The sequence below is a fragment of the Pyrgilauda ruficollis genome, unplaced genomic scaffold (genome assembly GCF_017590135.1).
Source record: "Pyrgilauda ruficollis isolate IOZ18807 unplaced genomic scaffold, ASM1759013v1 scaffold10, whole genome shotgun sequence".
NCBI lineage: Eukaryota > Metazoa > Chordata > Aves > Passeriformes > Passeridae > Pyrgilauda > Pyrgilauda ruficollis.
The window spans coordinates 7,165,073-7,189,014 of NW_024508101.1; the positions used below are offsets into that span (position 1 = coordinate 7,165,073).

Here is a 23,942-nt window from a genome sequence, read left to right on the forward strand (position 1 = left end):
GTTCTTGTTACTGTTGAAATCTTTGTGTTCCTGACACTGGCAGATTTTTAAGATTCTGATTTCAAACACATGTAGGGAGGGTGTGTATGACAGGGGTCCAGTTAATGGAGTCAGCATAAAATGCAGACTGGACAAAATAAACCCAGCAGTATTTAAAAAAGGCAGTAATGCAGGGGACCAAATGTTATATAAAAGGCCGGAGTCTGCAGTTCTGCAGAAGAAAGGTTTGTGGAGCCTGTGCTGGCCATGTCCCTCCACTGGAAGCCTCCCTCCTGAGACCACCATCAAACACCTTTCAGCTGCAGTTGTGTGCAGCCTGTCTAAATATGTAAGATAACTTTTGTGGGCCTGCAGCAGCATTTTGGCTGGGGCACCGAACAAAGAAACTCCAGCGAGCTTGGCACGGCACCTTGGGAAGGGATTGCAAATTACTGGAGCATCATATAACTTTCTTTCTTTGGTTTCTCCTTCCTTTTTAGCTAGAATAACAGAGCAGGGTCAAAAAAGCAGCTGTATTTGACTGAAACAATTAATTTAAAGTACTTAAAAACTGGCTGTACAGTTTGGGTGTGAATATTAGCAATTCTCATTTTGTACTTTAAAACCACATTCAAACTATATAGACCATTTTGAAAGAAAGTGGATTATACATAAAACTTATTTCATATGCAAATGTTGGCATTATTGTAAATTGCAGATATTTGTCTGAAGCAGAGTAATAATGTATTAGATCTTTTTGTGTTGCCTACGAAGTTTAATGTTTTTAGTATAATTTCATTCATGAATTTAGTTTTTAAAAGTGAGGCCATTGCAAAAATCAAAATGCAAAAATAAATTGCAAGGTGTGTGGGATGTTTATTTAGAATAATTAAGGGAAGGTGAGTTTAGTGTAGGATTGACTTCTTTAACCTGCTCCTCATTTTTAAGAATTTTGGCCGAATAAAGCATATAGCCTTGAGCTGATATTCCATTTAAAAGAAATACACATTTGTATTACCATTCTTCACAGTCATCTCCAGTTCCCATCACAACAACTGTGTCCCCTGGGTGGGTGATGTGCACTCACCCAGCCCTGCATCTCTGCTGGTGCAAAATGGTTTGGCCATGCAAGAGCTGTGGCACTGGGCTGTGCAGGGAGAGCTGCAGCTGCTCATCCTCCTTCCCATGGCAGAAATCCACATTTTAAATCACTGACTGAGCAGAAGTCATGTGCATAATGCTTTTCTGGTTACTTGAGCTCACACAGTGCCATGTCTGATGTCTCTCTCTTCATGTGGTTGCTCTGATGAGGAGAGATTTGGGGCAAATGGGCTTTCGAGCAGGCACCCAACGGAAGATGTGGCTTCAAAGTGTTTAATGAAAGTAAAATTGCCCCTGATTATGGCCAGTTGTGAAGGACATTTAATCACTGTGTCTGTTCTCACGCTTGTCAGGGAACTCTCTGTGCCCCTGCCTTGGGCAGGGAGATTGTAAAAAGCCCAGCCAGACCCTCAGCTGTGTGGAAGCCAGCGGCACTTCAGTCGGTTCCCACCAGCAGAAGGTCTGCTCTATGCCCACCTTGCTTAGAGAATGTAATATGGGGAAAAGCTTATTAGTCTGGAATAAAAAATACTCATTTCAAACATGCTTTCTAGCACATATGCTCAAAAAGGTTCACCAGCTAAAGGGCTAGAGGACTCTTCCAATTTCCAGCTGATTTACTCGGCTCTCAGAGCCTCGTTGGCTGAGCAGGAGGATTGACAGTGTATCAGGGCTCCTAATTGAAAAGTAATAAAATCTCTGAGCAAAACTGGCAAATGAAGGCCTCCAGCCAATTTGTCAGCTTGCAGTCAACTCGGAGGAGCCGGGCAGAGCGGCAAGCCATTAAAAATAGTCTGATAATAGCTGTTAAAACATTTTCCGGGCACTGGGGATGGAATGAAAACAGCACAGCCGAACTCTTTGGGAGTGAATGCAATCAAATCCATCTTGGCCCAAAGGGACAGAGACAATAGGGCAGAAAGCTGTCAAAACAGACAGGAGCCAGTCTGTGCTGCAGGCCACAGGGCTGGGTGGGCTTCACATCCCATGCCCAGGGATGCTGCAGAGGTGCCATGGAGGTGATGTGCTCCCCAGGGAGGTTGTTCCCATCCCCTGGGCCAGCCCCTGTGCTGCCACCTCACTCAGCACCATCAGCAGCTGCTTCTGTCCTGGTGCTGAATGCACAGCAGGGAGAGGGAGGGATTTGGGTCCTGGGAGGGAGGCAGAGTTAGGGGTCAGAAGGACCCCAGCACATACAGGGGATCAGACCCTCAAAAATTAATCCTCTGTAGGAAAAACATCAGTGTTTATTCAGTGGGGTTATAGTGAGGAAAATTGCCAGCTACAGCTGAATTAAGTATTGCTAGCAGCTAATTGAAATGTTACGTTTCAATTTGTCTGATTTCTTTCCAGTAAGTGATGTTATTTATATAGTTTGTATATAGATAACGACAGACTATACAGAAAATGTAAAGATTGCTACCAATGATCATTACTATATGAGAGCACTGACACAAATGAGGTATTTGGAAAGACATACCATCCTTCACAACTAAATATTTAATAGAAAAATATATATATATAATAACATTCACATTCTCATTTAAAACTTTTTTTTCTTTTTAATTACGGATTTTGGGGTTTTTTTTTCTGGTAAAGAGGGATTTTGTTTTAAAACAAATACAGTTACCATATACTCCTGCTGCGGAAAACTGCATTTTTGTGTCCTTTCAGCCACATTGTTTCAAGGCCACCCAGTTCCCCTAGGAGGCTATAAACAGGGGAAGGATTTAAATCCTATTTTCTTTGTCAAGGATTTGGCAAGAACCCATATAGTAGGAAGCTGAGCACAGACAAAACCAAGTGAAAGGTGTCCTTTAATTCCCCAGCGGCTGCTAGAACAAAACCTGCTCCCAGCGGGGTCCTGGCTGGCCGCACCCAGGCTGGCTTGGAGGCTTCATTTCAACTGCTGAATTCGGTGTAGTTTAGTTAACCATGTTGAGATTAATTAATTAGCCCCTAGGAGTTAGTGCCCATAAACGTCACCCAAAGCAGAGAAGTGTGAATACGTTGAGGCTGTTAATTCACCCAAAAATGGCAGCTTGTAATCTAGGCAGAGGAAATTCAGTCTCTCCATCGGGATGACTGGCAGCTCCGACGCACTGTCGGGTTACTGCCTCTGTGACAACAAACTACATATCAATTTAACTTCTTAGCAATGCTTAAAAGAGCATCTTTTTATTTCAGTGAGGTAGCATTTAAAGTTGCTGTTAGGAAAAAAAATTGCCGTGGGGAAGACAAACATTGGCATTTGGAGAAAGAACAACGTAACTGGTGTGATACCTAGAAAACCTAGTAAATGTAGAGGAAAAAAGCTGTAACTTCATTAGAATGGCAGAATCTATTACAATTAACCACAACTATCTAAATAGGAGCTAATTTACTTATGTGAGCCAAAATTCTGTTAACTCATAGCCTGTTGTAAGATGCAGAGTGAATTTGTACGTTTGTGTTCTGGTTTTAAGTACAGAATAAATGCACTATAATGAGCAGTTGACAAGATGTTAATTCTAAAATCTTTTGCCTAGATACAATAATATAGTCCATAACTGATGCAAGTTGACAATGGGAGGTGAAGTGTACTGTATAGCCTGCAAAGAGAAAACTTAATGGCAATGGAGGGAAGAGGAGATACTTGGCTTTCATGCTTCATACTGTATATTTTTTCTGTTATATTTGTCAACTAAAATGTCTTATATCTCTCTAAATGGTGTCTTTCTCTATATGTATAAATGAACAGATGCAGATAGAGCTCAAAAGCATGGCATGGATGAATTTATCTCTTCCAATCCCTGTAACTTTGACCACGCTTCACTCTTTGAGATGGTTCAGCGCCTCACTTTGGACCACAGACTTAATGATTCCTATTCTTGTCTGGCAAGTATATTCTTTGGTCTCTAGTGATATAAACATCAAGCAGCAAAGTCAAAGCTAGTGCTACTGGGGGCTAATCCCCCTGTTGCTGGAAGATTGACTTCTGTTTACACCAGGTTTGAATTTGGCCCAGAGGTATTTTCTTTTGAGAGGCTGCCTGCAGTGAACTGACTGCTGTTCTTCTCCAGTCGCACTGTCTTTATCATTTCTGTTTGCAATGTTTAAAATGTTTCTTACTGCAAAGAGAAACTCCAGTGTGGGAATGTGAAGTAGAGAGCAGTGTTTTGCAGCCTCCTGCACTGCCTTCCAGAGTCTTCTGGATGAAAGAACAGGGAAAAGATGACTGTCTGGTACCACCTCCCATGTCAATGGAGTCCCACCAGGAATAACTGTGGCCCAGCTTTGTGTCTCTTTATGAGCAGGGGTCCCAAGCAGGTAACAAATGGGACTGTGTGGACAACTGCAGTGCTGCTGCAGTCTGTCCATGCTCACATAGTTGCATGCCCATCCTGAGTACTCCCATGAGCAGCAGGTGCAGCTCTCTGCCCACTGTAGGACAGTGGCACTGAGATGTTCCAGGACAGCTTGTAGTCTTTGGCTGGGGTGCAGTGCTTGGGGGCTCTTGTACTATAAGTGTTGAAATAACAAATAACCAGTAACAATGCAACCTGAGCAATTAAATTTCAGCAGTTTCAGTGAGGAGGATGAAGAAGCTCTTAGTTTTTGGGAAAACAACAGGATGAATCCTTTATAGAGCATCCTGAAACAGAGGACATGTCCTGAACATGGCATGAGACAGATTCTGATCTGCTGCCCTCCTACTGCTGCACAGGGTGGCACACTGGCGTGTCGTGGTGGGCTCCTTCAGCAGAAAGACCACACTGTGCTAAGAGCCTTTGCCAGCTGTGCAGTCCCTGGAGCTCCTGAGTGCTTTGTTAAAAGCAGCAGGCTGGGAACACAGCTGAGCAGTTGGCAAGGAGGCTATTGGTCTCAAATCCTGCCCTCCATGTCCCCCTCCACCATGGTGCTCTCACTGCCCTGCTCCTTGTACCACACTCCTTGTACCTCCTCCTCTGAAGGACCGAGGTCCAGTAAATGCCACTAGCAGTAATGAGTTGTCACCTTCCTGAGGAGAGGCAGGGCTAGGAGGAACAGTTGTGGACATCCCCTGAGGTAAGGACGGGGTGGGGGAAGGCTGCACTTTACCTGCAGATACCCAAGTGGTACAAGTAGGCTTGGTGGGAACATTGTCAGACCTGCAGCAGGTTCCTCACTGGTTCCATCAAGGTCCTTGCTCTGGCAGGCAGTGACTTTGGCATGCAGCTTCTGCTCCCCACGCATGGCTGACCCTAGGAAGACCATCCCCATCCATGCATGTCTGAGAGGTTGGCTTGCTGCTGGTTTGTCTCTGTGCAGTCTTGGGCCTGGTGAGAAATCTGTGGCCATTGAACTACACTCATGGAGAGGTGAGAGGCCATCACTGAAAATGATTAACAATGTTTTTCTTCAAGAAACCCACCAGCTGCACTTCTGCTTGTTATGGAGATGTTTAGGCCCTTGCTAGAAGCTACCAGAGCGGTGGAGCTCCCCTCAGCACCAAGACTCATCCTCTTCAGAGTGGAGCATCACCAATTAACCATCTTCTTTCAAATCACCCATTGCAGTGTTGTAAGGAACAGAATAATGGCCTGTGTTCACCTGTGCTTGGTTTCACGTGCTTCTTGACTTACTTTGCCATGTTTTTGTCCTGATTATGGTGTAAAAACAGACTGCCCTCAAAAACTGCAAAGAGCTCCCACTATTCTTACTGTGTCTTTGGAATGTTGGTGATAGCATTGTGCTGAGTTGGCTGGAGGAGCTCTGAGCCCATGGTAAGCCTGCTCTGTCCACTGCGTGCCACTGGGCAATTCTTACTCCCTACAGGACATTCCGTGCAAGGTCCCACAGAGTTTTGCCTCGTCACACCTCTTGTTGTTTTCAAACGTGGACGTGGAGGTGCCAGGGAAGACTTACCCAGGCACAGAGGATAACTCAGCATTGCTTCCTTTCTGTGGAACCAGGTTAAACAACACTACCGTGAGCCCAGTCGCGGGCTGAGCCAGGCATCCCTAGGAAAACAAACAGCCTGGCTGACTCATCCCAGCCATGGCAGAAGTGATGTTTACTGGCAGAGAGCTCTGTGCTGGGGAGGGGGAAGAACACTTTCTGCAGAGCTTGCAGAGGGGTCTTGCCCATCATCCACAAATTGATAATACAGTCACATTCAGAGGATTTCCTGGACTTTTGAGAAGAGTATTTAGCTGTTCCAGCTTAGTATGGACCCTACACATGCGTGGGTCTTTATTCTTTTCACTTGGACGTATGTGTTGTTTCTGAAACTGCCCTCCAACTCTTCCCAAGACTTCCCCACCTACTGCCAGCATCTAGCTCACGCAGCCATCTCTCTGCTGGAGCTGTATTGCCCATGATGTGTCAGCATCTGTATAATTTGTGTTATACAGCACAGCACGTACCACAGAAAGGTCTTCAGAGTACCCAGCCTAACCGAGATAATGTGAGGGAGTCAGATTAAGAGGTCCGTGAAGCAAGCCACCAAGATTAAATTCTCTTAGATTTCCTATGATAAATCAGAAAACTCAGCTACTGAACTGTGTAATTTCCCTCAAAAACTCTGGTTTTCTCAGAAGCTGCATTTGCCTGTAGACAACTGGTTTATGTGTCACCAGCCCTGACCAAGCCTTTCTTTTCCCAGCTCCAAAGCACCCCTGGCATTCCCTGCCTGTAACATGTCTCCTTTTCAGAGCAGTTCAGCTTGTTGAACACAGTCAGTGGAGCTCCTTGTGCTCTGTGCCCTTTCTCCATTGTCCCTTCCAGGTTTCCTCATGTCATTGGAGACAATCTGTGAGGCCACACTGAGCTGCACCTATCTGCACTGGGGACAGACACCCATATGTCATCACTGGTGGCTGCGTTTGCCAGGCTGGCTGGTGTCAGCTTGTTGGACCAGGCAAATCTTCATCAAGAGCCAGAATCTGCCTGAAGATGTTGGGGATTTGTTTGAACACTGATTTTCATCAGACCTTGGGGGTTTTTCTTGGGCTGTGGGGAGCAGCATTTACTTGCTCTGTTGGATCCCCATTCAGCAGCAAATGTTTTATTTCCTACCTCTGCCATGCAAAGGAAGACTTCCTGGTCCTCCTGGGGCTCTGGATCTGCTGCCTGAGCTCTCATGAGGTCTGGGGCTCATCACTGAACCTCTGATCTCTGCTCATGCTTCCCCTCATGGCACCATGGCAGCGATTATGGGTGTTTACCATCATCCCTTCTGTTCTCCTGAGAACAGCACATTGCAGACCCCAGTTCAGGGGAGCAATGTGGCGTGCTCCAGATCGCTGGGTTCAGCCTCTGCTTCCTTTGCTCAGACTCTGATACTTGACTCCAGTGAAATCAGTGCCAGCCTTCCCATCACTGTCAGTAGAGCCAAGATTTCACCCCATAGGGAGAAATGAATTCTTTCTTTGTACTAGGTGAATATAACAATTTCAGCTGAACTTTTACCCCTATATCCAAAAGCAGAGCAATCATGGCATTTCCATATTTTTACCATGCCTGTTCACCAAAGGCTTACACGAAAAGAGACAAGAGATGGTCTAAGGATGTAACAAACAGGCAACATAAAGAACTCCAGAATCAAGCATAATACCACCAACCAAAAAGCAGACAAAAATACCAGCAAAAATGGTGAAGACTAATATACCCCTCCCAAAAAATAGCCTTCCAGAGCGCTGTCCCATCTTCATTGTTCTGTGGCTTCATTTTGAAATGTGCACTTCTAGTGATCCCAGCACTGTAGCTACTCCCTATATCTATCATTTTCCCCTCATTATTTTAATTCTTTTCTCAATCTGTTTTGGAGTTGGCCCAATAAGGATGAGCAAATCCTTCTCTATGTCTTTGAGCTCTTAATTGATATTTCTTCAACTCTTTTCAAAGCAGCTATTTTGGCATCTAGAAAAGATTTGGTGTCATCTGAGTGGTAGAAAATATATTTTAATCTTTCACAGCAGTGTTGTTTCTAAGATGTAGCATTTGGGGTAACAGATGGGGTGGCAAAGAAGTTGCCTATAGGGGCAGTGCTCTGCCTCAACTACTCTCCCGCCCGCTGCAGGAACTTTTCAATTAAACGATGAAAGATTTTGCAGCTTGATGCATTCCAGAGCTGCGTCTTAGCAATTGTTTAGCGCCCAAATTTCCATGTAAATATTGACGATTTTGCAGCGTTTTGAAAAGCAATCTACGAGATTATCCTCGTTCTCGTTAGCCCCTCTCCTGAAGGCAGAGGCACGTTCCCCTTCAGCTGTCCCAGGACCTTCACCAGAGCCATCCCCTTGCAGGGAAGGGCGTCCTCCTTGGGAGTCTGGACGTTGCACCACAAGCCTTGTGTCACCAGCCCCTCAGGGTGATACAAAGAAATGGTCTGAGCTTCCTGGATGTGTAAAGAAATCCTGCTCTTGAGCAGAGCTTCCCTTGTTTCAGTGCCAAGGAGCTGGGCGATGTCAGAGCATGTCGCCAGCAGCATGCAGTAAGGACAATGGGAAATGTCCCCTTCTGATACTGCAGAATTGCCTTTCTCCATCTGCAGGACGTTCCTACCTCCCAGATGCAAGAGAAGTCATTTTTCAGTGTAATCCTCTGTCCTCTTCCCCCAGATCAATCTTCCTTCTCCCGGCCAAACGTACAATCCCATCCCCAGAATGAGACTACTGTTTCACACTGTTTAAGTAACCAAACCTTGTCATCTCTTAAAGGTGTCTTTTTCTTTCTTTGTATTTTTTTGCTAGGCACTGACATGAACTGGCCTAACTTTTCAGCATTTTAAATGACATTTCCCTTTAATGTAGCATAATATGTTTTTGTTAATGGTTGCACTGAGTATATGCTGTGTTTGAGTGATGATGTGCAGACTGTATTGTTTGAGTGACCTCTCTCCTTTTTCCTTAATATAGCCTTAGGTTTGTATTTCTTTTTATTAGAACAGTTGACCACTACACCTCCAAGTCTGATAGCCTTTGTATTTAATAACTTATATTTAAAATCAAGTCTCTTTATTTCTAAACAGGGCTGGTTTAGTCCTGGCCAGGTCTTTGTGCTAGATGAGTATTGTGCACGTAATGGAGTGAGAGGCTGTCACAGACATCTCTGCTACCTCAGAGATTTGCTAGAGCGCGCAGAAAACGGAGCTATGATTGACCCCACCTTACTTCACTACAGCTTTGCCTTTTGTGCATCACATGTTCATGGCAACAGGTAAGGAATTCTTCTTGGCTAGCAGTGCCCTGCCAAAAAGAGATGACTTTGTCAAATACAGGTTTCCTTGGATAATGCACAACAGTCCCCAATTTGTTTTCACAGTGGATGTTTGGCAGCAGCACTTCTAGTGGCATAGTCGGTTTGTTTGTTTGTTTCATTGCTTGTTTAATGTAAGCAGTAAAAATGCACATAGAGGATCCAGAAATGAAGGTTTTTAACTTACTTGCCCAGGCACTTGCTAAGATGCAGTTCTGAACAAGATACAGTTGCAGTCCCTGTGACTGTCACGGGTTGAATAAATAGAAGTAAATGATACACTGTGCTGATTTAATTGCTGTGCGAGAGGATCTGACAAGTTGTAGCAGTGAAATTTTCAGCAGTATCAAACTTCAGTGCTCAGAAGGGCTTTAAGCCCTTGGGCACCCATGTCTTATTTAAAGCCCACGTGACATCAGTTCAGAAATTGCTTAGACATAGCTGGAAATTTTATCTTGCTCTGTTACAAAGCAATTTCAGTTTCAGAAGAAGACAGTTCCTTTCTCTCAAATGTGACAAACCTTTGATGGGAGGAACTGGAGCTGTGTTTTCCCCCCCCTCCGTTTATTTTGTTGACAGCTGTAGCATCTATTGTAGCTTCTTTTTCTGCTTTTTTTTTTTCTGTTAATTTGTATTTTATACTTTGAGATATCACTTTGTATCTTACATATGTTGCTGAAGAAGAAATGTTATAAAATAATTAGGTGTTTTCATATACCTCTGGTAAATACCACCCTGAATTATGACACGCATTGCCCAGGTTTCACATTGCAAGGCTGTCGCTTGCTTTTGCAGTTACTTTCATACATCTTGTCATGGAAACCAAGTTTTGCTTCCTTAGTTTCTTTTTTAGTTCTGACTTTCCGTTGCTCATTCGTTCTTTCTTTGCCAATTGTTATATGATTTCAGTTGTTTCCTTTCAGCTTAATTTCCTTTTGTTTTATTTTGAGGTTTTTCATGCTTTCTTCTTATTTCTTTCACTTTTGCTGCCGGCCTTGCCCCCCACATTTCAATCATTCCCCCAAGCCAACTCATGGCAGAATTACTTGGTGGGTCACAGCCAAGTGCAGACGGTGAGGGGGGCAAAGCCTCTGCCGCTGAAACGGAGACAAAAAAGGATTCCAAAAAGGAGTCCAAAAAAAAGAAGGAGCCCAAAACCCAGCCGAATCCAGAGCCGAAAAGGTAAGCGAAAGTGTGCAGTGCACAGGAGTGTGTTGCAGAGGGCTCCTCAGTCACTGAGCACACTGGGCAGTTGCACCCCACGGCTCAGGGAGACCTTACTGCAGCATTCGGGTCACATGCTCTCCTGGAAGCTGGATAGCATTTGGGCACCCAGTTCCCACGGGGGATCAGAGACTTAAGTTTTTAGGTGTGTATTTAGAAGATGGCTCACATGGTGTTATGGGGATGGGATGAGCCAGTGAAAGTAGCTGCTCCATTGCCCTTTGTCCTGGGCAGGACTCAGCTGACAGCTGGTTTGGGAACAGGACTTGGCTCAAAGCCCATCTGGCTCCTAGCAGAGAGGAGGTGGGATGCACATCACAGCTACCCCATGTACCTCTGCACAGGGGCCAGCACAGACAGGGCTGAAGCTTTCTCTTCATCAGGGTTGGTGGCAGGAGGCATCTGATGATCTGGGCCAAGGTCCAAGGTCCAACCTCCCATTCCCTCTCCATGGGGCTGGAGAGTTGTGGGCTCAGGAAAATGTCATGTTTTCAAGCCAGTCCCATGCTGTACAGGTGACCAGGGCTGTGTGTGGCTGCTGCTCTGTACAAGGACCTGTTGGGCACTGCCAGAGGGGCAATTTGGCTGCCGATGGGCTATTCCAGTCACTCATTTAAAATATTCCAAGAAAGGAATGAGGTGTCTTGCTGTGACTTAGTTGTCTTTAGCTGACAGTTGACTTCACATCCGAAAGCTGAAGGTTCATGTTCCTTCTTGGTCTGTGCCGTCTCTCTGTTGCCTGGGGATTGCGGGAAGCTCTGTGTGGGAGCTGCAAGGCTGCAGCATTGCGCGTTCCCACCAAGGGCAGGCTCTGCTTAACACCCAACAGTTTGCTATGGAGTCTGCGGGGTGCAGCGTCTGGCTTTTGCTACCAGAAGGTCACAGAAAGGGACCACAGGAGGTCTCGGAGAAAAACGCGACTGCTTATCTTTCGTGTCTACTCTAAGCAGTCTGAATATCTGAGTGGAAGAGTCACGATTTCTTTTCAGAGAGCTGTTGAGGCCACAGGCATCGTGAATTTGTGAGCTGGCTGGCAGAGAGCGATGGAAAGCCAGTATTTACCCGTGCAGTCCTTACTGGCAGTTGTGATGTGTATAAAGCCATGCTCGCTTTAGCTCTGTCCCTCCCTCCCACCTGCTGTGTCCATACATTGCTCATTGCCTTATGACTGGCCCTGCTCTCCCCAGGAAACTTACAGCTCATGGCAGAGCTGAAACTTTCTGTGTAAAAGTTGTCAAGGTGGCACACCTGCTCCAGGACCTGGCACAGCATCTAACAGAACATCTTGGAGTGTCCATGCATTGCATTGTTGTTGGAATGCACAGTGGTCTGGGAAAGGCTGAGTTACAAGACATTTTTATGTTTAACAAAGGCTTCTTTTTTCATCAAATCTGAAGAAGTGTTGATTTTCTTCATAAAGAAGAGTTCCTTCACTTTTAGACAGTAAAAACCCCTGAATGGGTGGTTTTGCTTTCCCCAGGATGAAGTTGGCTGTCAGACAGAATATGCCACCCAGTAATGAAGGTCGAGCAGGGAGATAATTTCATGTGGCTATCAATCTCCTGTATTAGCAGCAGACAGTGATGGAGCTGAGGTGGGCTGTCTGTTTGTATCGTGTTTGCATAAGGTCAGGCAGCGAGACAACAGTCGCTCGCAGTCAGCGGGAAGTGCAGGCAGGCTGTGGATGCTGAGGACAGCCTGAAGGTCAAGGCTGACAGGATGACAGGTGTCAGTGTGGGGATGATGCCTCCTCGCCCGGCTGGCCCCCGCCTCGGCAGCGCTGCCGCGCCGCAGCCAGGACGGGAGCAGGGAGGCTGCTGGTGGAAATGCAGCTCCAGCTTGGGGCTGGCCCTGCAGCTGCAGCAGGTGAAGTGGTCAAAATGGGATTTTGTGGACAGTTTGGAGCCCTGTTGCCTTACATGTCAGAGTTTGGTCTCTCCTCTCCTTTGGAGTCATATATCTTATTCAGACCCCTGACATGATCTCTCCATACCAAGGCTGTAAATCACTGCTATTTGCATGACAGCCCACATAGTTTTTGTTTTAATTTCATCTTTTTCACAAGTAGAAATGGAGTTAAATGTTTCACCTCCTGAGACACCTGAGTATGCAAATGCAGGGTGTGAGGAAAACAGCAAGAGCAATATCCACATGGTTTACTGTCCTCAGGTACTTGCTCTTCACTGAGACTGAGGAACTCAATGCTTTTTAATCGTTGTGGTTACTCATTAGTTGATAATGGAGTTTTGTCCACTTGATATCAGAGGATGCCTTTTGCAAAGACCTATCATTATGAAAAAAAATGTTATTTCTTATGTATTTACATAGGTGACTGGTAGTGAAGGCACAGAATTATCCAAATATCCAACAACACAGGTTGTATGTTTATTGATGTGTCTTTGCTTTTGGTACCACCACTATGTTGCTTTTCTTTATCAATAGTCCTCCAGAGAACTAGCAAAGGCAAGAGCAGGAATGGTTTTGAAAAGACATTGTGATTTGGAATAAAATTGTGAAAGGATTTACATGGCCACCAAGATCTTTCCCTGCCTTCTCTCTCCCTGTTTTCACTGTCCTCGTGTCAGAGGGCTGTGGCAGTACCGCCAGCATTGTTTGACACACGGAGAAGTGATGCGTTAGAGGAGCCTCACTTCTTCCCTGTCTGCACATGGGAGAAGTATTGTGGAACAGAAAGTTGAACTCAGCTTGTTTAGGTCTCAAGTTAGTGCTTAAATCTTGAGCAGTGGCTCCTGTCCCTTGCAAAGAAGTGGCTTTCAGGAATGGCCTTGGTTTCACTTGTGCATTTTTTTTATTTAGGCATAGAATAGCATTATTTTTTAATTTTAAAGTTAGCACCATGAAAAGCTCTTTTTGTGCTTGTTAATCCCAAACTTTTAAAATCAGACTTAAATACTGATCATTTGCATGCTCAGCATTAGCAGACTGAGCTTATCAAAATCAGGATGCTGGACTGAATTCCCTGCAGTCTAATAACAACGAAGTACCATAATCTTATGCAAGTTTTTCAATGACTATTTACCTAGGGTTCATGCAGCTACAAGTCTATTTGTTAATTAATTTGGTATATTAATTGGAATTAATTTGGAATATATTAGTGACTTGCCTTTCTTCTGTAACCTGTATTTTATGGCCTCAAATTTGTTTTCAAGAAAAAGCAATTTTGTTAACTAATGTTACCATCAGCTTTCATTACTATTTTTACAACTGTAAATCCAGCAGAAATATGCTATTGTCATAAGCCTTCAAGAATTGAAAACTCTACATGACATACCTGCAATTTTCTCCATTGTATTGTAATTGCATATCTGGTCTGTTTCACATAAAGATTTCCACACAGCTAGTTGAAACAAAAGAAATACAGGATTATTTCTGTCCCTTAGACACTAGATACACTTTATCACGGTATCTTCATGTGCCCCCCCAGAGCTCTGTGTTGGGTTTCTCGTTCAGGTGCCCTGCCCTGGCTGCAGTAAGGCAGGTTCAGTCTGGCAGGGCGTGATGCCCTACCCTGTCGTGAGGTGCCAGCTCCGTGTCCCATCCAGCGCCGCGATCAGCCCGTGGTGACACAGCAGGTGCTCCCGCTGTCTGTCGGATGGGATGCGCTGCCTGTGCTGCAGGGCTGGGTTGCCAGCCACCAGCAGGTCACTGGCTCAGTACGAGAGGCTGACACGATTCATCACAATGGGTGTAGGACGGCAGGGCTCAGAATCCACCCGGTGCCGGCGCAGTGCGTCAGGGGTGCGGATCGCACACGAGAATCAATGAGCTGTGACTTGGCTCGGCGCTGCGGCGTGGAGGAGAGCCCGAGCGAAGGGAAGGCAGGAGTTGGGAGATTAAATGGTTCCCGTGCTCGGCAGCACCTCACAGGTGGCTGGGGCAGCCAGGTGAACAAAGGGCTTCTCACTGATGTTTCCCGCACCGTGTGAGTCCCCAGAAGAAAGGGGAGATGGGCAAAATTGATGTTTGCTGAATACACTTTTTTCCTAGGGCTGTAGGCAGGTGGACTCTTTCAGGTCTGGTCTGCTGGGGGAGATGTGAGAGGCAGCCGTGATCCTGCCCACATCCCCAGAGCCCATCCTCGTGCAACCGGTGGGACTGTGCAGGCAACTCCTCCCGCGAGGGATCCTGCGAAAGCCTCTCCTGACACATGCCGTCCAAGGCACTAATCATCGATGTTTACTGTATAGCTCATATGTGCTGCACCTGGCAACCAGCAAGGGAGCTGAAGGCAGCACGTGTTTTATATTTGAGTTGTTACTTAAAAAATCAAATTATTTGCATCAGTTTTTGACATTGTTTTTTTTCCCTTGGCTCTGCATGCCAGGGCTCACAGTGCGTGCAAAGATCTGTTTGCTACGTGTAAGCAATATTTTTCCCAGTAAAAAAAAAAAAAAAGAAGTGTAGACAAGTTAAACATAAAAGGTGTAAAAGATGATATGTCTTTTCATTTAGAAGCCGACGTGGTATTTCATGGAGGCTTATGTCAAAGAGATTAACGCACTGGAGCTATACTGTATATTTATAATTGCATACAAATGCATGCTATTGCTTCATATATTAGTCTTTGTTAAAAAATCATTTTGATATATTTGTTTTAGCAGCATAACTAGCCCTGGGGGCACCGGGTATAATTAGAAAAGGGCATGGGGGGAGGCGGGACTTGTAGAATAAAGCAGTGGCCTTAGGATCACAGGTCCTAATTATAATTTATAATTAACCCCGGAATTTGCACAAACCATCTAAGCTAAACAAGGACTATCATTTTTGCTGTTTAAATTGCAACCCTTTTTTTTTAATTTCACCACCTGCTTTGTTGATGTTGTTGTTTTTGTGGTTTAAAACTTAAAAACATGGGGGGATTAGGAAAGTGGCATTTAAAACTTTTCATATGAAATATTTACTGTGGGAATTTACTAGTTTAGAGCCAACACAGTGAATCTGCAGCAGAAGGAGTGATCTGAAAATTGTTTACTTATAATTAAAAATCTCGTTAGTTATTTTTCTTGCCTTTTTTGCCCTTCTGCTTCCCTCTCTGCCCACAGCTTCTGCCGTACACCTCAAGTACCCGTGAGCAGGAGCCATAGAGAATTGGATGGAATTGTGTCTCCACACAGATGGAGACATTAGTGTTGTTTGTCCAACTCAATTCATAGACCCAAACCCATTTTGTCCCTCATGCATTTGTATATGCCATGTACATCTAAAACTTCTGTTCCACCCTTTTGCTCTCCTCTCACTTCTCATCACTGCTTCAGTGCAAAAGTGATGTGGTTGTGGATTGTGTGTGAGAACATCAGTTCCTGCAGCTTTGAGAGATGCTGCTCGCTGGTGGAGTTGATGCTTCAGTACATGAGATCAAATAGCTGGTATCAAAGTTGAGCTGGAGACCTTTGCTGAAAACAAAATTGCCAATAAGCATCAGAATGAGCTGTGCAGCTTGAGCTTCTCCTGGGGATTTTTTTCAGCCCAATCAGCCATGTACCAAAATTGTCTAGAGCACAGAAGTGAATCTTAAATTACGGAGATGCTAAGCTATATACCCTTTGTGTTCTTGCAAAAGGGAAAATAAATATGTTCCCTCAGAAAGATTATATTTTCAAAGTATATTTGACTTGAATGTTTAATTAGGTTTCAAAATAATCGAGCTAATAAATTAAGTGGAAGGCTTTGGGTAGTGTTTTTCCAGTTCTATCTATATCCTGCATTTGTCACTAATTAATGAGTTTCTAATGCTTCAGCTTCTGGGAAGATGAGCAACAAAGATTAACATAACTAGTAAATCCAAAGATGTGCAACTGGGTTATAGTATTTGAAATTTGACAAAAACATCGGAAGTATTATTATTTGTGACATGGCTCAAGATGGGGGATTGTGAGGAAAGCAAAGATGACAGAACTGGTGCTAACCACTGTGACAACAACTTGAAAAGCAGCCGACATGACATCTTTCCTATCATGCTGCCGAAAATGTCAACTTTGTGAAGGACAGTGAGAAAATGGTTTGCCGAAAATCTGAAAGGTAGATTCAAGAGATGCTCGTCATGTCAGATGCAATATAGTCCACAGCTGGGTGAGAAAGGGAGTCCTTGCTGTGGTGATGGCTCTCGCTTGGCAGGCCCTTCCAGACATCCACACTGCTCCAAAAATGGCTACAGCTGACCTGTAGATTGTCTCAAGTTTGCATGAGACATGAGAGCAGCTTATGCTTACACCCAGCATGGAGGGACTGGTGGCCAGAGCCACTGGGTTTGTGTCCTCCTGGCTCAAAAGAAAGGGCAAAACCAAAGGATTAAGATTTCCTTGTTTGTGTGTGTGACTTAGGGGTTTGGTTGGCATCCCTTCAGGTGTTGTGACTTGGGCAAAAGCCACATTGGCCAGAGGTTTTCTCTCCAGATCCTACCCTTTGTCTTTGTGTGGGTCAGTGATGCTTCCAGAGCTGCCACTGCCTGGCCAGAACACACCTGATGCTGTCAGGCCAGCCTGTGCTGGCTGTCCCCCACGAGTTGTTACATGGTGAGTGCTCTGAGTACAGTGAGAAGCTGAGATTCATGTGAGAGGGCTGTGACCCAGCCCGAGCTGTCAGATCCTGCCATTAAATCTCACCAGTTGAGGTCATTGACCCAGCAAAGGGTAACACAATTTTCAGACCATTTCCAGTCCCACAGCAAATCACTGCCAGGGCAGGCAGCTTTTACTCCCTCGTTTGTCAGTGTTGATACAATTAACCCAGTGACATTCTGAGCTGTTGTGGGTACAGGGCAAGGACCAAATGCCAGAAGTCAAATGAGGGCTTCAACCCTGCACCTTAATATATGGCATTTATTGTGATCTGCCTTGAATTATCTCTCTCTGCCTGGGAGCAAACCAGGCACTGTGAGGTGCACAGCATCACAAAAGGCATGGACATCTCTATCTGAATATTAAATATTTTATGGAACTTAGGAATAAATTATATTAAGCATGTTAAGACATTAATTTTTGTTCAATATCTAATTTAGGTTTTTTGTGGCTTGCTCATTTTTTCAAAATAACTGGTACTAATTAGTTACTAATGAGACCAGATCCATACTTCCAAAATTGTTTATGAAATGTGTTCCCCAACTGAGACATTTTATCCAAGTTTCAGCCTAAATCTTTTTTTCCTGTTTTTTTTCTCAATACACAACTGAATTTGGCAAATAATCAAAGAAAGATTCTGATTAAATGCTGTTTAACTTTAAATACATGCCCTGGTATTCAAGTATTTTTCTGTGTCCATGCTGCAAGTTTTATTTAATGTATATTTAGCTTTAAAATTTTGCAGTAAATATCATCTACGGTTTGCAAGTTCCTCTTCCCAAATGTTTTAATGGTTTATTCACCTGTGTTGGAATATCAGAGTTCATATTTATGATATTAAGAGCTTAGTAAATGTGGGGTCGAGGAGAAGTGATTGCACAGATTTTATAGATTTTATTTTTTTTTATAGATTTTTTTTCTTTTTAAGTTTAGGGCCTTTGATTTTTTAAGAGGAAAATAAAGCCAACCAATTAACCCCTGACAGGAGGTTCATTAGAAGCTTTGTAATCCCTTGCCAAGTCTTTTGTAAAGCCAAACCAGTCTAGTACTGCGGATTTGTGCAGCTTAAGCTGAACACTGGGGGAGGCCTTTAAGTAAGAACATTTGTTCAATTTTAAGATGTCTTACATTACCTAAAGATTGCCTGTGCCAGCAGAGTTGCCCAGGAGCACGCAAACCCTTAGACTTTGCTCTGCAGCGGTGGCAGCAGTGCCAACGATGGTGTGCCTGGCCGGTCCCTGTGGTGGATGGGTGGATCAGACTGGCTCCCTCCTCTCGCCTGGGATGCTGCTGCACGGCAGGTTTTGCCGTGTGGGTGTGGGGGAGAAGGAGGGGATTGGGTGGGTTGGCACCAGCAGAGGTACAGGACAGAAGAGCCCAGGGATCACGGCATTATCCAGCTCCCAGGAAGAGCCTCAGCAGGGGTTGTGTGCACACTGTGCTCCGTGAAAGATGAGAAATACCCCAAGGCAGCAGGACCTGGGCGTCTCACAACACACTCCTGTGCACTCCTCAAACAGAGGGGCATCAAGTAGTCTGAGAAAATTTGAGATAAATTGCATAATGTGTTCATTTTTATAAATTAAAATTAAACTACTGAAGAGGCATTGCATTTCCAATGCAAAATGCGTGTCACTCTTCAGGCACATTTCGGCAGAATATATTGAAGATGGTTCACTTCAAGAAACCTCTATAATGGGGTGATTCAGCAGCTAGGAAAGAGTGCAGAATTTTATATTCTGTTTATATATATGTCATTGATATTCTTTCATGCTATGAATTGTGTTAAATTAGCAGCTGAATTTTTCTGGAGAAATTCAGTCCCTATTTTGCCAGCAAAAGGCTCAATCCTGACATAAGAGCTGGCATTGTACTCCCTGCATATACCTGTATTTTGAGAGAAATCTGCTTTTCCCAACTTCTTTAATAATGAAAATAAGGGCGGGGGGGGAGGTGGGGGGTGGTGTCCACATCTAGATTATCACTGTGAGAGAGAATACTTGTTTATTTGTTTATTTTTGATACTTTGACAGCGGTGCTGCTGCAGCCACCCCTCTGTCGGCACGGCACATCCTCTGTCCCGGGTCTCACAGTGGGTGAGGGTCCTTCTGGAAAGGACAGTGTGCTGTGGGACGAGCTCCCGGGGTGCTGAGGTGGAGTCTGAGTCATTGTGGCATTTCTCCTGCAGGCCTGACGGGATAGGAACTGTGACTGTGGACGAGAAAGAGCGTTTCGAAGAGATCAAGGAGCGGCTTCGGGTGCTGCTGGAGAATCAGATCACACATTTCAGGTAAAGGCACAGAGCCCAGCCTGAATGCGAGAGGAATGATTTCCTCACAGCTCCCTCCTATAAGCAGCAAAGCCAAAAGGCAGGTTTTGAATGCACACAGGAATTTTGCATAAGTGACACAGACCTACACAGGGCAGTGAAGCATGTTTATAGCTGGCGTGTGATTTTAAATATATATCCTTTAAAGGATATTTCAAACCATCTTGCTCCCATAGGCATGGTAAAGCTGTGGATTTTGTCTAAAATATAACAACAAAAAATCCCTTATCCTCTTATTTCTCTGTTCCTCTCTGCTCAGTTATATCCCATTTACCTTCTCCCTAGTATTGACAGGCAGGGCTTTCTGCAGGGATGTCACAGTATGGAAAGATACCCCCCCAAAAAAAGGGATGAATGGCCCCCAGCACACTGGTCAGGACAGGCAGGCTGTGCACATTCACACAGATGGGTGATGTGCATTACCTACACCCTGGTGCATTGCCAGGTCTCCAGCTGGAAATAAATGTCCTTTCCATAGGGTCTTTTTTTCCCACATTTTTAGAAGAAGATGGTATTATCTCTCCAAGTAGATCTAAAAACTCTCCAGGTGACACCCAGATTTAAGAAACAGCTAAAACTATCAGCTTATTACTAACCCATATTCTCTTTTGCTGCCTTAGTATACACCAACAAACTCTTTCAGAAAGTTACCCTATAGAAAAACTGCTCATTCTAGGCAGAGAGACAGAATTGCTTGGGCATGCTTAGGAAAGAATCTTTATGGCTCAGGAAAGGCTTGTTCATGTGCACTTGGTTTAATGCTAAGATGATGTGCTTTTTCTAGGTACTGCTTCCCATTTGGCCGTCCAGAGGGTGCACTGAAAGCCACTCTGTCACTGCTGGAAAGGGTAAGCACAGAAATAGCAGAAATTAATTAAAATGACCTGTTCTCATGTATCCTTCCATCTCAAAAAGCTTGAGAAGCTGTTGGCTTTGCATAGGACATGTAATTAATGATATCTTATGCTGAAGTGTGGGGCTTAGGTGGGGTTGGTGTCTCCTGCCTCAGCTGAGAGGCAGGTGTGTAGCCTGACCACTAAAGGCACAGTGTTCTGTGTCTGTGTTGTCAGGTAAGGGTGAGGGGTCTGCCTGGCAAATATCCACATCCCAGATCCTTGGCAGCAATGCCTGGCTGCTGCCTGGTGAGATTCCCATCCTGAGGCACTTGTTCCCTCTGGATGTATAAAACCTGATCCTCCTCCCCATCTTCACTCCAACATCCTTCCTGCCCCTGCTAACCTACAGTATGGCCAAATCCAGAACCCAAACCCAAGTCAGTCAGTAGAGCCTGGGAAGGGCAAAACATTGCTTGGCACTGGGCAAGTTGTGATAGATCTTAATGTCATACCCTAAAAAATCATCACAGACTTCAGGGCATGCCATATGGTGTAAATACAGAAGGGGAATAATACAGTCCCACATCTTAGGCTGGCCAAGGTGACCTTGTAGTGAGTCCTGTGATTGTACACATGCCCTGAGAGCCACACAGAACTAGCATAGGAATGGATGTTTGTGCTGGGCTTGGAGAAAAGCAGTTCTGTGTGCCACAACAAATCAGATTTTCTTGTGTCAAGGTTCTGATGAAAGACATAGTTACTCCGGTCCCTCAAGAGGAGGTAAAAACAGTCATCCGTAAATGCTTGGAGCAAGCAGCTCTAGTCAATTATACTCGACTATCAGAGTATGCCAAAATTGAAGGTAAGGCTTTTTCTTTCTGAAATTACAATTTTTCTTATGTTTCTAGGTGGCAACTTAGGTGGCTGGGAGCTCTTTAAAAAAAGCTCATTTGCTATTTACTGTCTTGTCGATAAAACGGTTGTGATTCAGAATAATTTTTGTGGTGTTGGCTTTGGAAGCAGTTAAGAATGGAAGCTATGCAAATCATTTCTTTTTCTGGAAAGGAGAGAGGAAACAGTTAAAAAGAACTGTAGCTTTTTTTCCTTTGATCGTTAGTGCATTTGGCCAGTGGTGTAGTATTCAGACTCACGTCGTGGTTTTAAAAAACAAATTGAAAAATACTTGGGATGTCATCTTTACAGCTGAAGGTATACTGCAGCTAATTGCTTGTGACACTTCAGGAGACAAATGAAAAATAAAGAGCTGAAAAACTGTTTAATCTATGTTTAATCATTTGTAGCCAATTTAAAATGTCTTTTTTTCTGGGTGTGTTTCATTGTCTTTGCAGTTTGCATTGCAGTCGTTGATCAGTGATCCCATACTTGCATCGGATTTCTTTCTTGTCACTCTGAATCTGGCAAAGCTGATATTTTTGACCTTTTAAGTTATGGGAGAATAATAACCAGTGACCAGAGACACATGTAGCCATCAAAAAGACATTTTAAAGTTTGCTGGAGGATATGTGTTACTGAAGCTCTATGATTCAGTCGTTCTTTTTATGTTATCAGTTTATGTTGGTACCTTGTTGGCTGCTGTTCCCAACTTGAAACTTCCACCCAACTTTTTCCAAGTTCCCAATTACTTAAATCTGTGTGTTCCAGATGAATGGTATGTTCTGCTCTAGACTCTGGGTTTCTGTCGTGTGTGATGTGAAGCTTTCCCACAGCCAAGATTACTGTTGTATGCCTATAGGACAATATTGAGAGGAGGAAAAAAAAACCCCAAACTAAAACTCCCTCTGATTTGTTCTTCGTTCTTGTTTACATGAAAAATTGGGTTGTTATTATATGGCAAATTGTCCAGGTTCTGTACATGACATGTCCTCTCTTTTTCCATTTTTTTTCTGTCTAATGATGCAAATTGTGTACCAGTGGTAATGAATTCATTGTTATGCATCCAGTGAGAAACACTTAAGAATTGGGCACTAAAAGGATGTTTACCAACTCTTGACTTGGTAATGAGTGACAAAAATAGAGAAGGAACGAAGGTTTCATAAGCACTGTATTATCAGGCAATTTATCGAAGTACTCAACTTCAGAGGATACTTTAATTGGTGTATTCTGTAAAATGCAATGTTTAAATATACTTGACAAGGATGGAAAAGGACTGAGAATCAAAAACAGCTTTTCTGTTGATGGATGCTTCTACCCAGGGCTGGCTCCCTTAGGTTCTCTGTATAAATATCACTAACTCGTTGGTAAGATTTGCTCTCTTCTTTCAGATAAATCTATGCAAAAACAAACTTTATGATCTGTAAGTAAAAATGCATTCATTTCCAAAGTAGAACAGTTAGTGTGTATTTTTCCTTTTGTGCCTCAATTCTTCTTGGTTGTGTTAATTATCTGCCCTCTCTTTTTGCACTGTGACTTTTAGGTCTGGGAATACTTTGAAGCAACAAACCTATTTTTTTTCCAGCTGCCTTTTCAGAGAAATAGTTCATTCCACACTATCTGCTCTCTTCTGCTTTTCTCCTCCTTTATCTGTGATTGGCCACAGCCACTTTTTGATGCTATTTCTACAAAAGTGGTTGTAACACCAATTTCCAAGCATGCTGGGATTGTTAATTTGAACAACCCAACATCCGCCAGCTGCATGCATCAGGTTTTCTCTCATGAGCATAGTCCACTGTATACTCAAATACTTCCTTAGAAGAGCAAATGACAAGTTTATCTTGGTGAGACACATTCCTGTTCACTGGACATGGCTTTGAAATCTTGCTTTTGAATGACATTTGAATGGCCACATGTGTAAGGCACTTTTGTCAGAAATGCAGAACCAAATCAGTGGCAGCAGTGCTTGAGGCTATGCTTATGAAGAAATACCTGTGAAAGCCTTAGATACTGAAGGCTGAAATCCTTAGTATCTTGGAGCCTGAAACCAATGAAATTCTATTTTCCTCTGTTCATGATGTTTTGATCATTATATTCTTGCAAACAGTTCAGAGCAAACCTCTAGAGTCATGGTCACAGCCTCTCTTGTGACTCATGGGCATGCTGAATGGTTAATCCAGTAGATCTCAAATTTTAACCCTCCTTTTTATTTTTCTTTCTTTTATTTTTTCTTCTTTTTATCCTGTGTGTATCCCAAAATACTCTGTGGCTTTCCTTTTAACCTGATATGAAGTTTTCCTCTGACCTATAGCCTGTAACCTCTTTACCTCTGACCTAAGCCTCTTGCATGCCCAAATCCTCTTTTATAGGGAAAAAGAGAGAAATGTATGAGCATCCTGTCTTCTGCTTGGCCTCTCAAGTGATGGATTTAACCATTCGTGAGTACCTACCACCCTCCTCTCCATGCTGTCCTCACTTTCTCTGTTCTCATTACCTCAAGAAAGTCCAGATCCAAACCAACTCACTCTCCTTGCTTCAAGTCTTTTAGCATTGGCTTGTCTGTTGCTTCTGTCTGTGAAACCCAGTGTGAGAAGTCCAGTCACTTTCTATCAGCCTAAACCAGGTTAGACAATTAACCCATCTGTTTGTGACAAACTCAGACTGTCTGTAAGTTTTTTCAGTTCTTCTTTATGTCCGTGACCTGAATGCATTTTTACTTTGCTTCTGTGTAACCCCAGTTTGTAAAGTGCTTGTCACTGGTACACAATCAAAAGGTAGCAGCTA

General features: G+C 43.9%; 1 protein-coding gene across 6 annotated transcripts in view; it reads left to right on the forward strand.

Moving 5' to 3' along the window:
• The window catches only part of CADPS (calcium dependent secretion activator), a 204,619-nt gene that overhangs the window by 115,099 nt on the left and 65,578 nt on the right, over nucleotides 1-23,942 (forward strand). For 4 of the 6 annotated variants that reach the window (XM_041465224.1, XM_041465241.1, XM_041465260.1 and 1 more), the window contains exons 12-16: nucleotides 3,821-3,957; nucleotides 9,074-9,261; nucleotides 19,291-19,392; nucleotides 20,216-20,279; nucleotides 21,006-21,129. In XM_041465224.1, coding sequence (XP_041321158.1) covers nucleotides 3,821-3,957; nucleotides 9,074-9,261; nucleotides 19,291-19,392; nucleotides 20,216-20,279; nucleotides 21,006-21,129 — 615 coding nt within the window. Of the gene's footprint in view, nucleotides 1-3,820; nucleotides 3,958-9,073; nucleotides 9,262-19,290; nucleotides 19,393-20,215; nucleotides 20,280-21,005; nucleotides 21,130-23,527; nucleotides 23,597-23,942 lie in introns of all 6 variants that reach the window. The other 2 variants (XM_041465232.1, XM_041465269.1) reach the window with 2 other exon arrangements.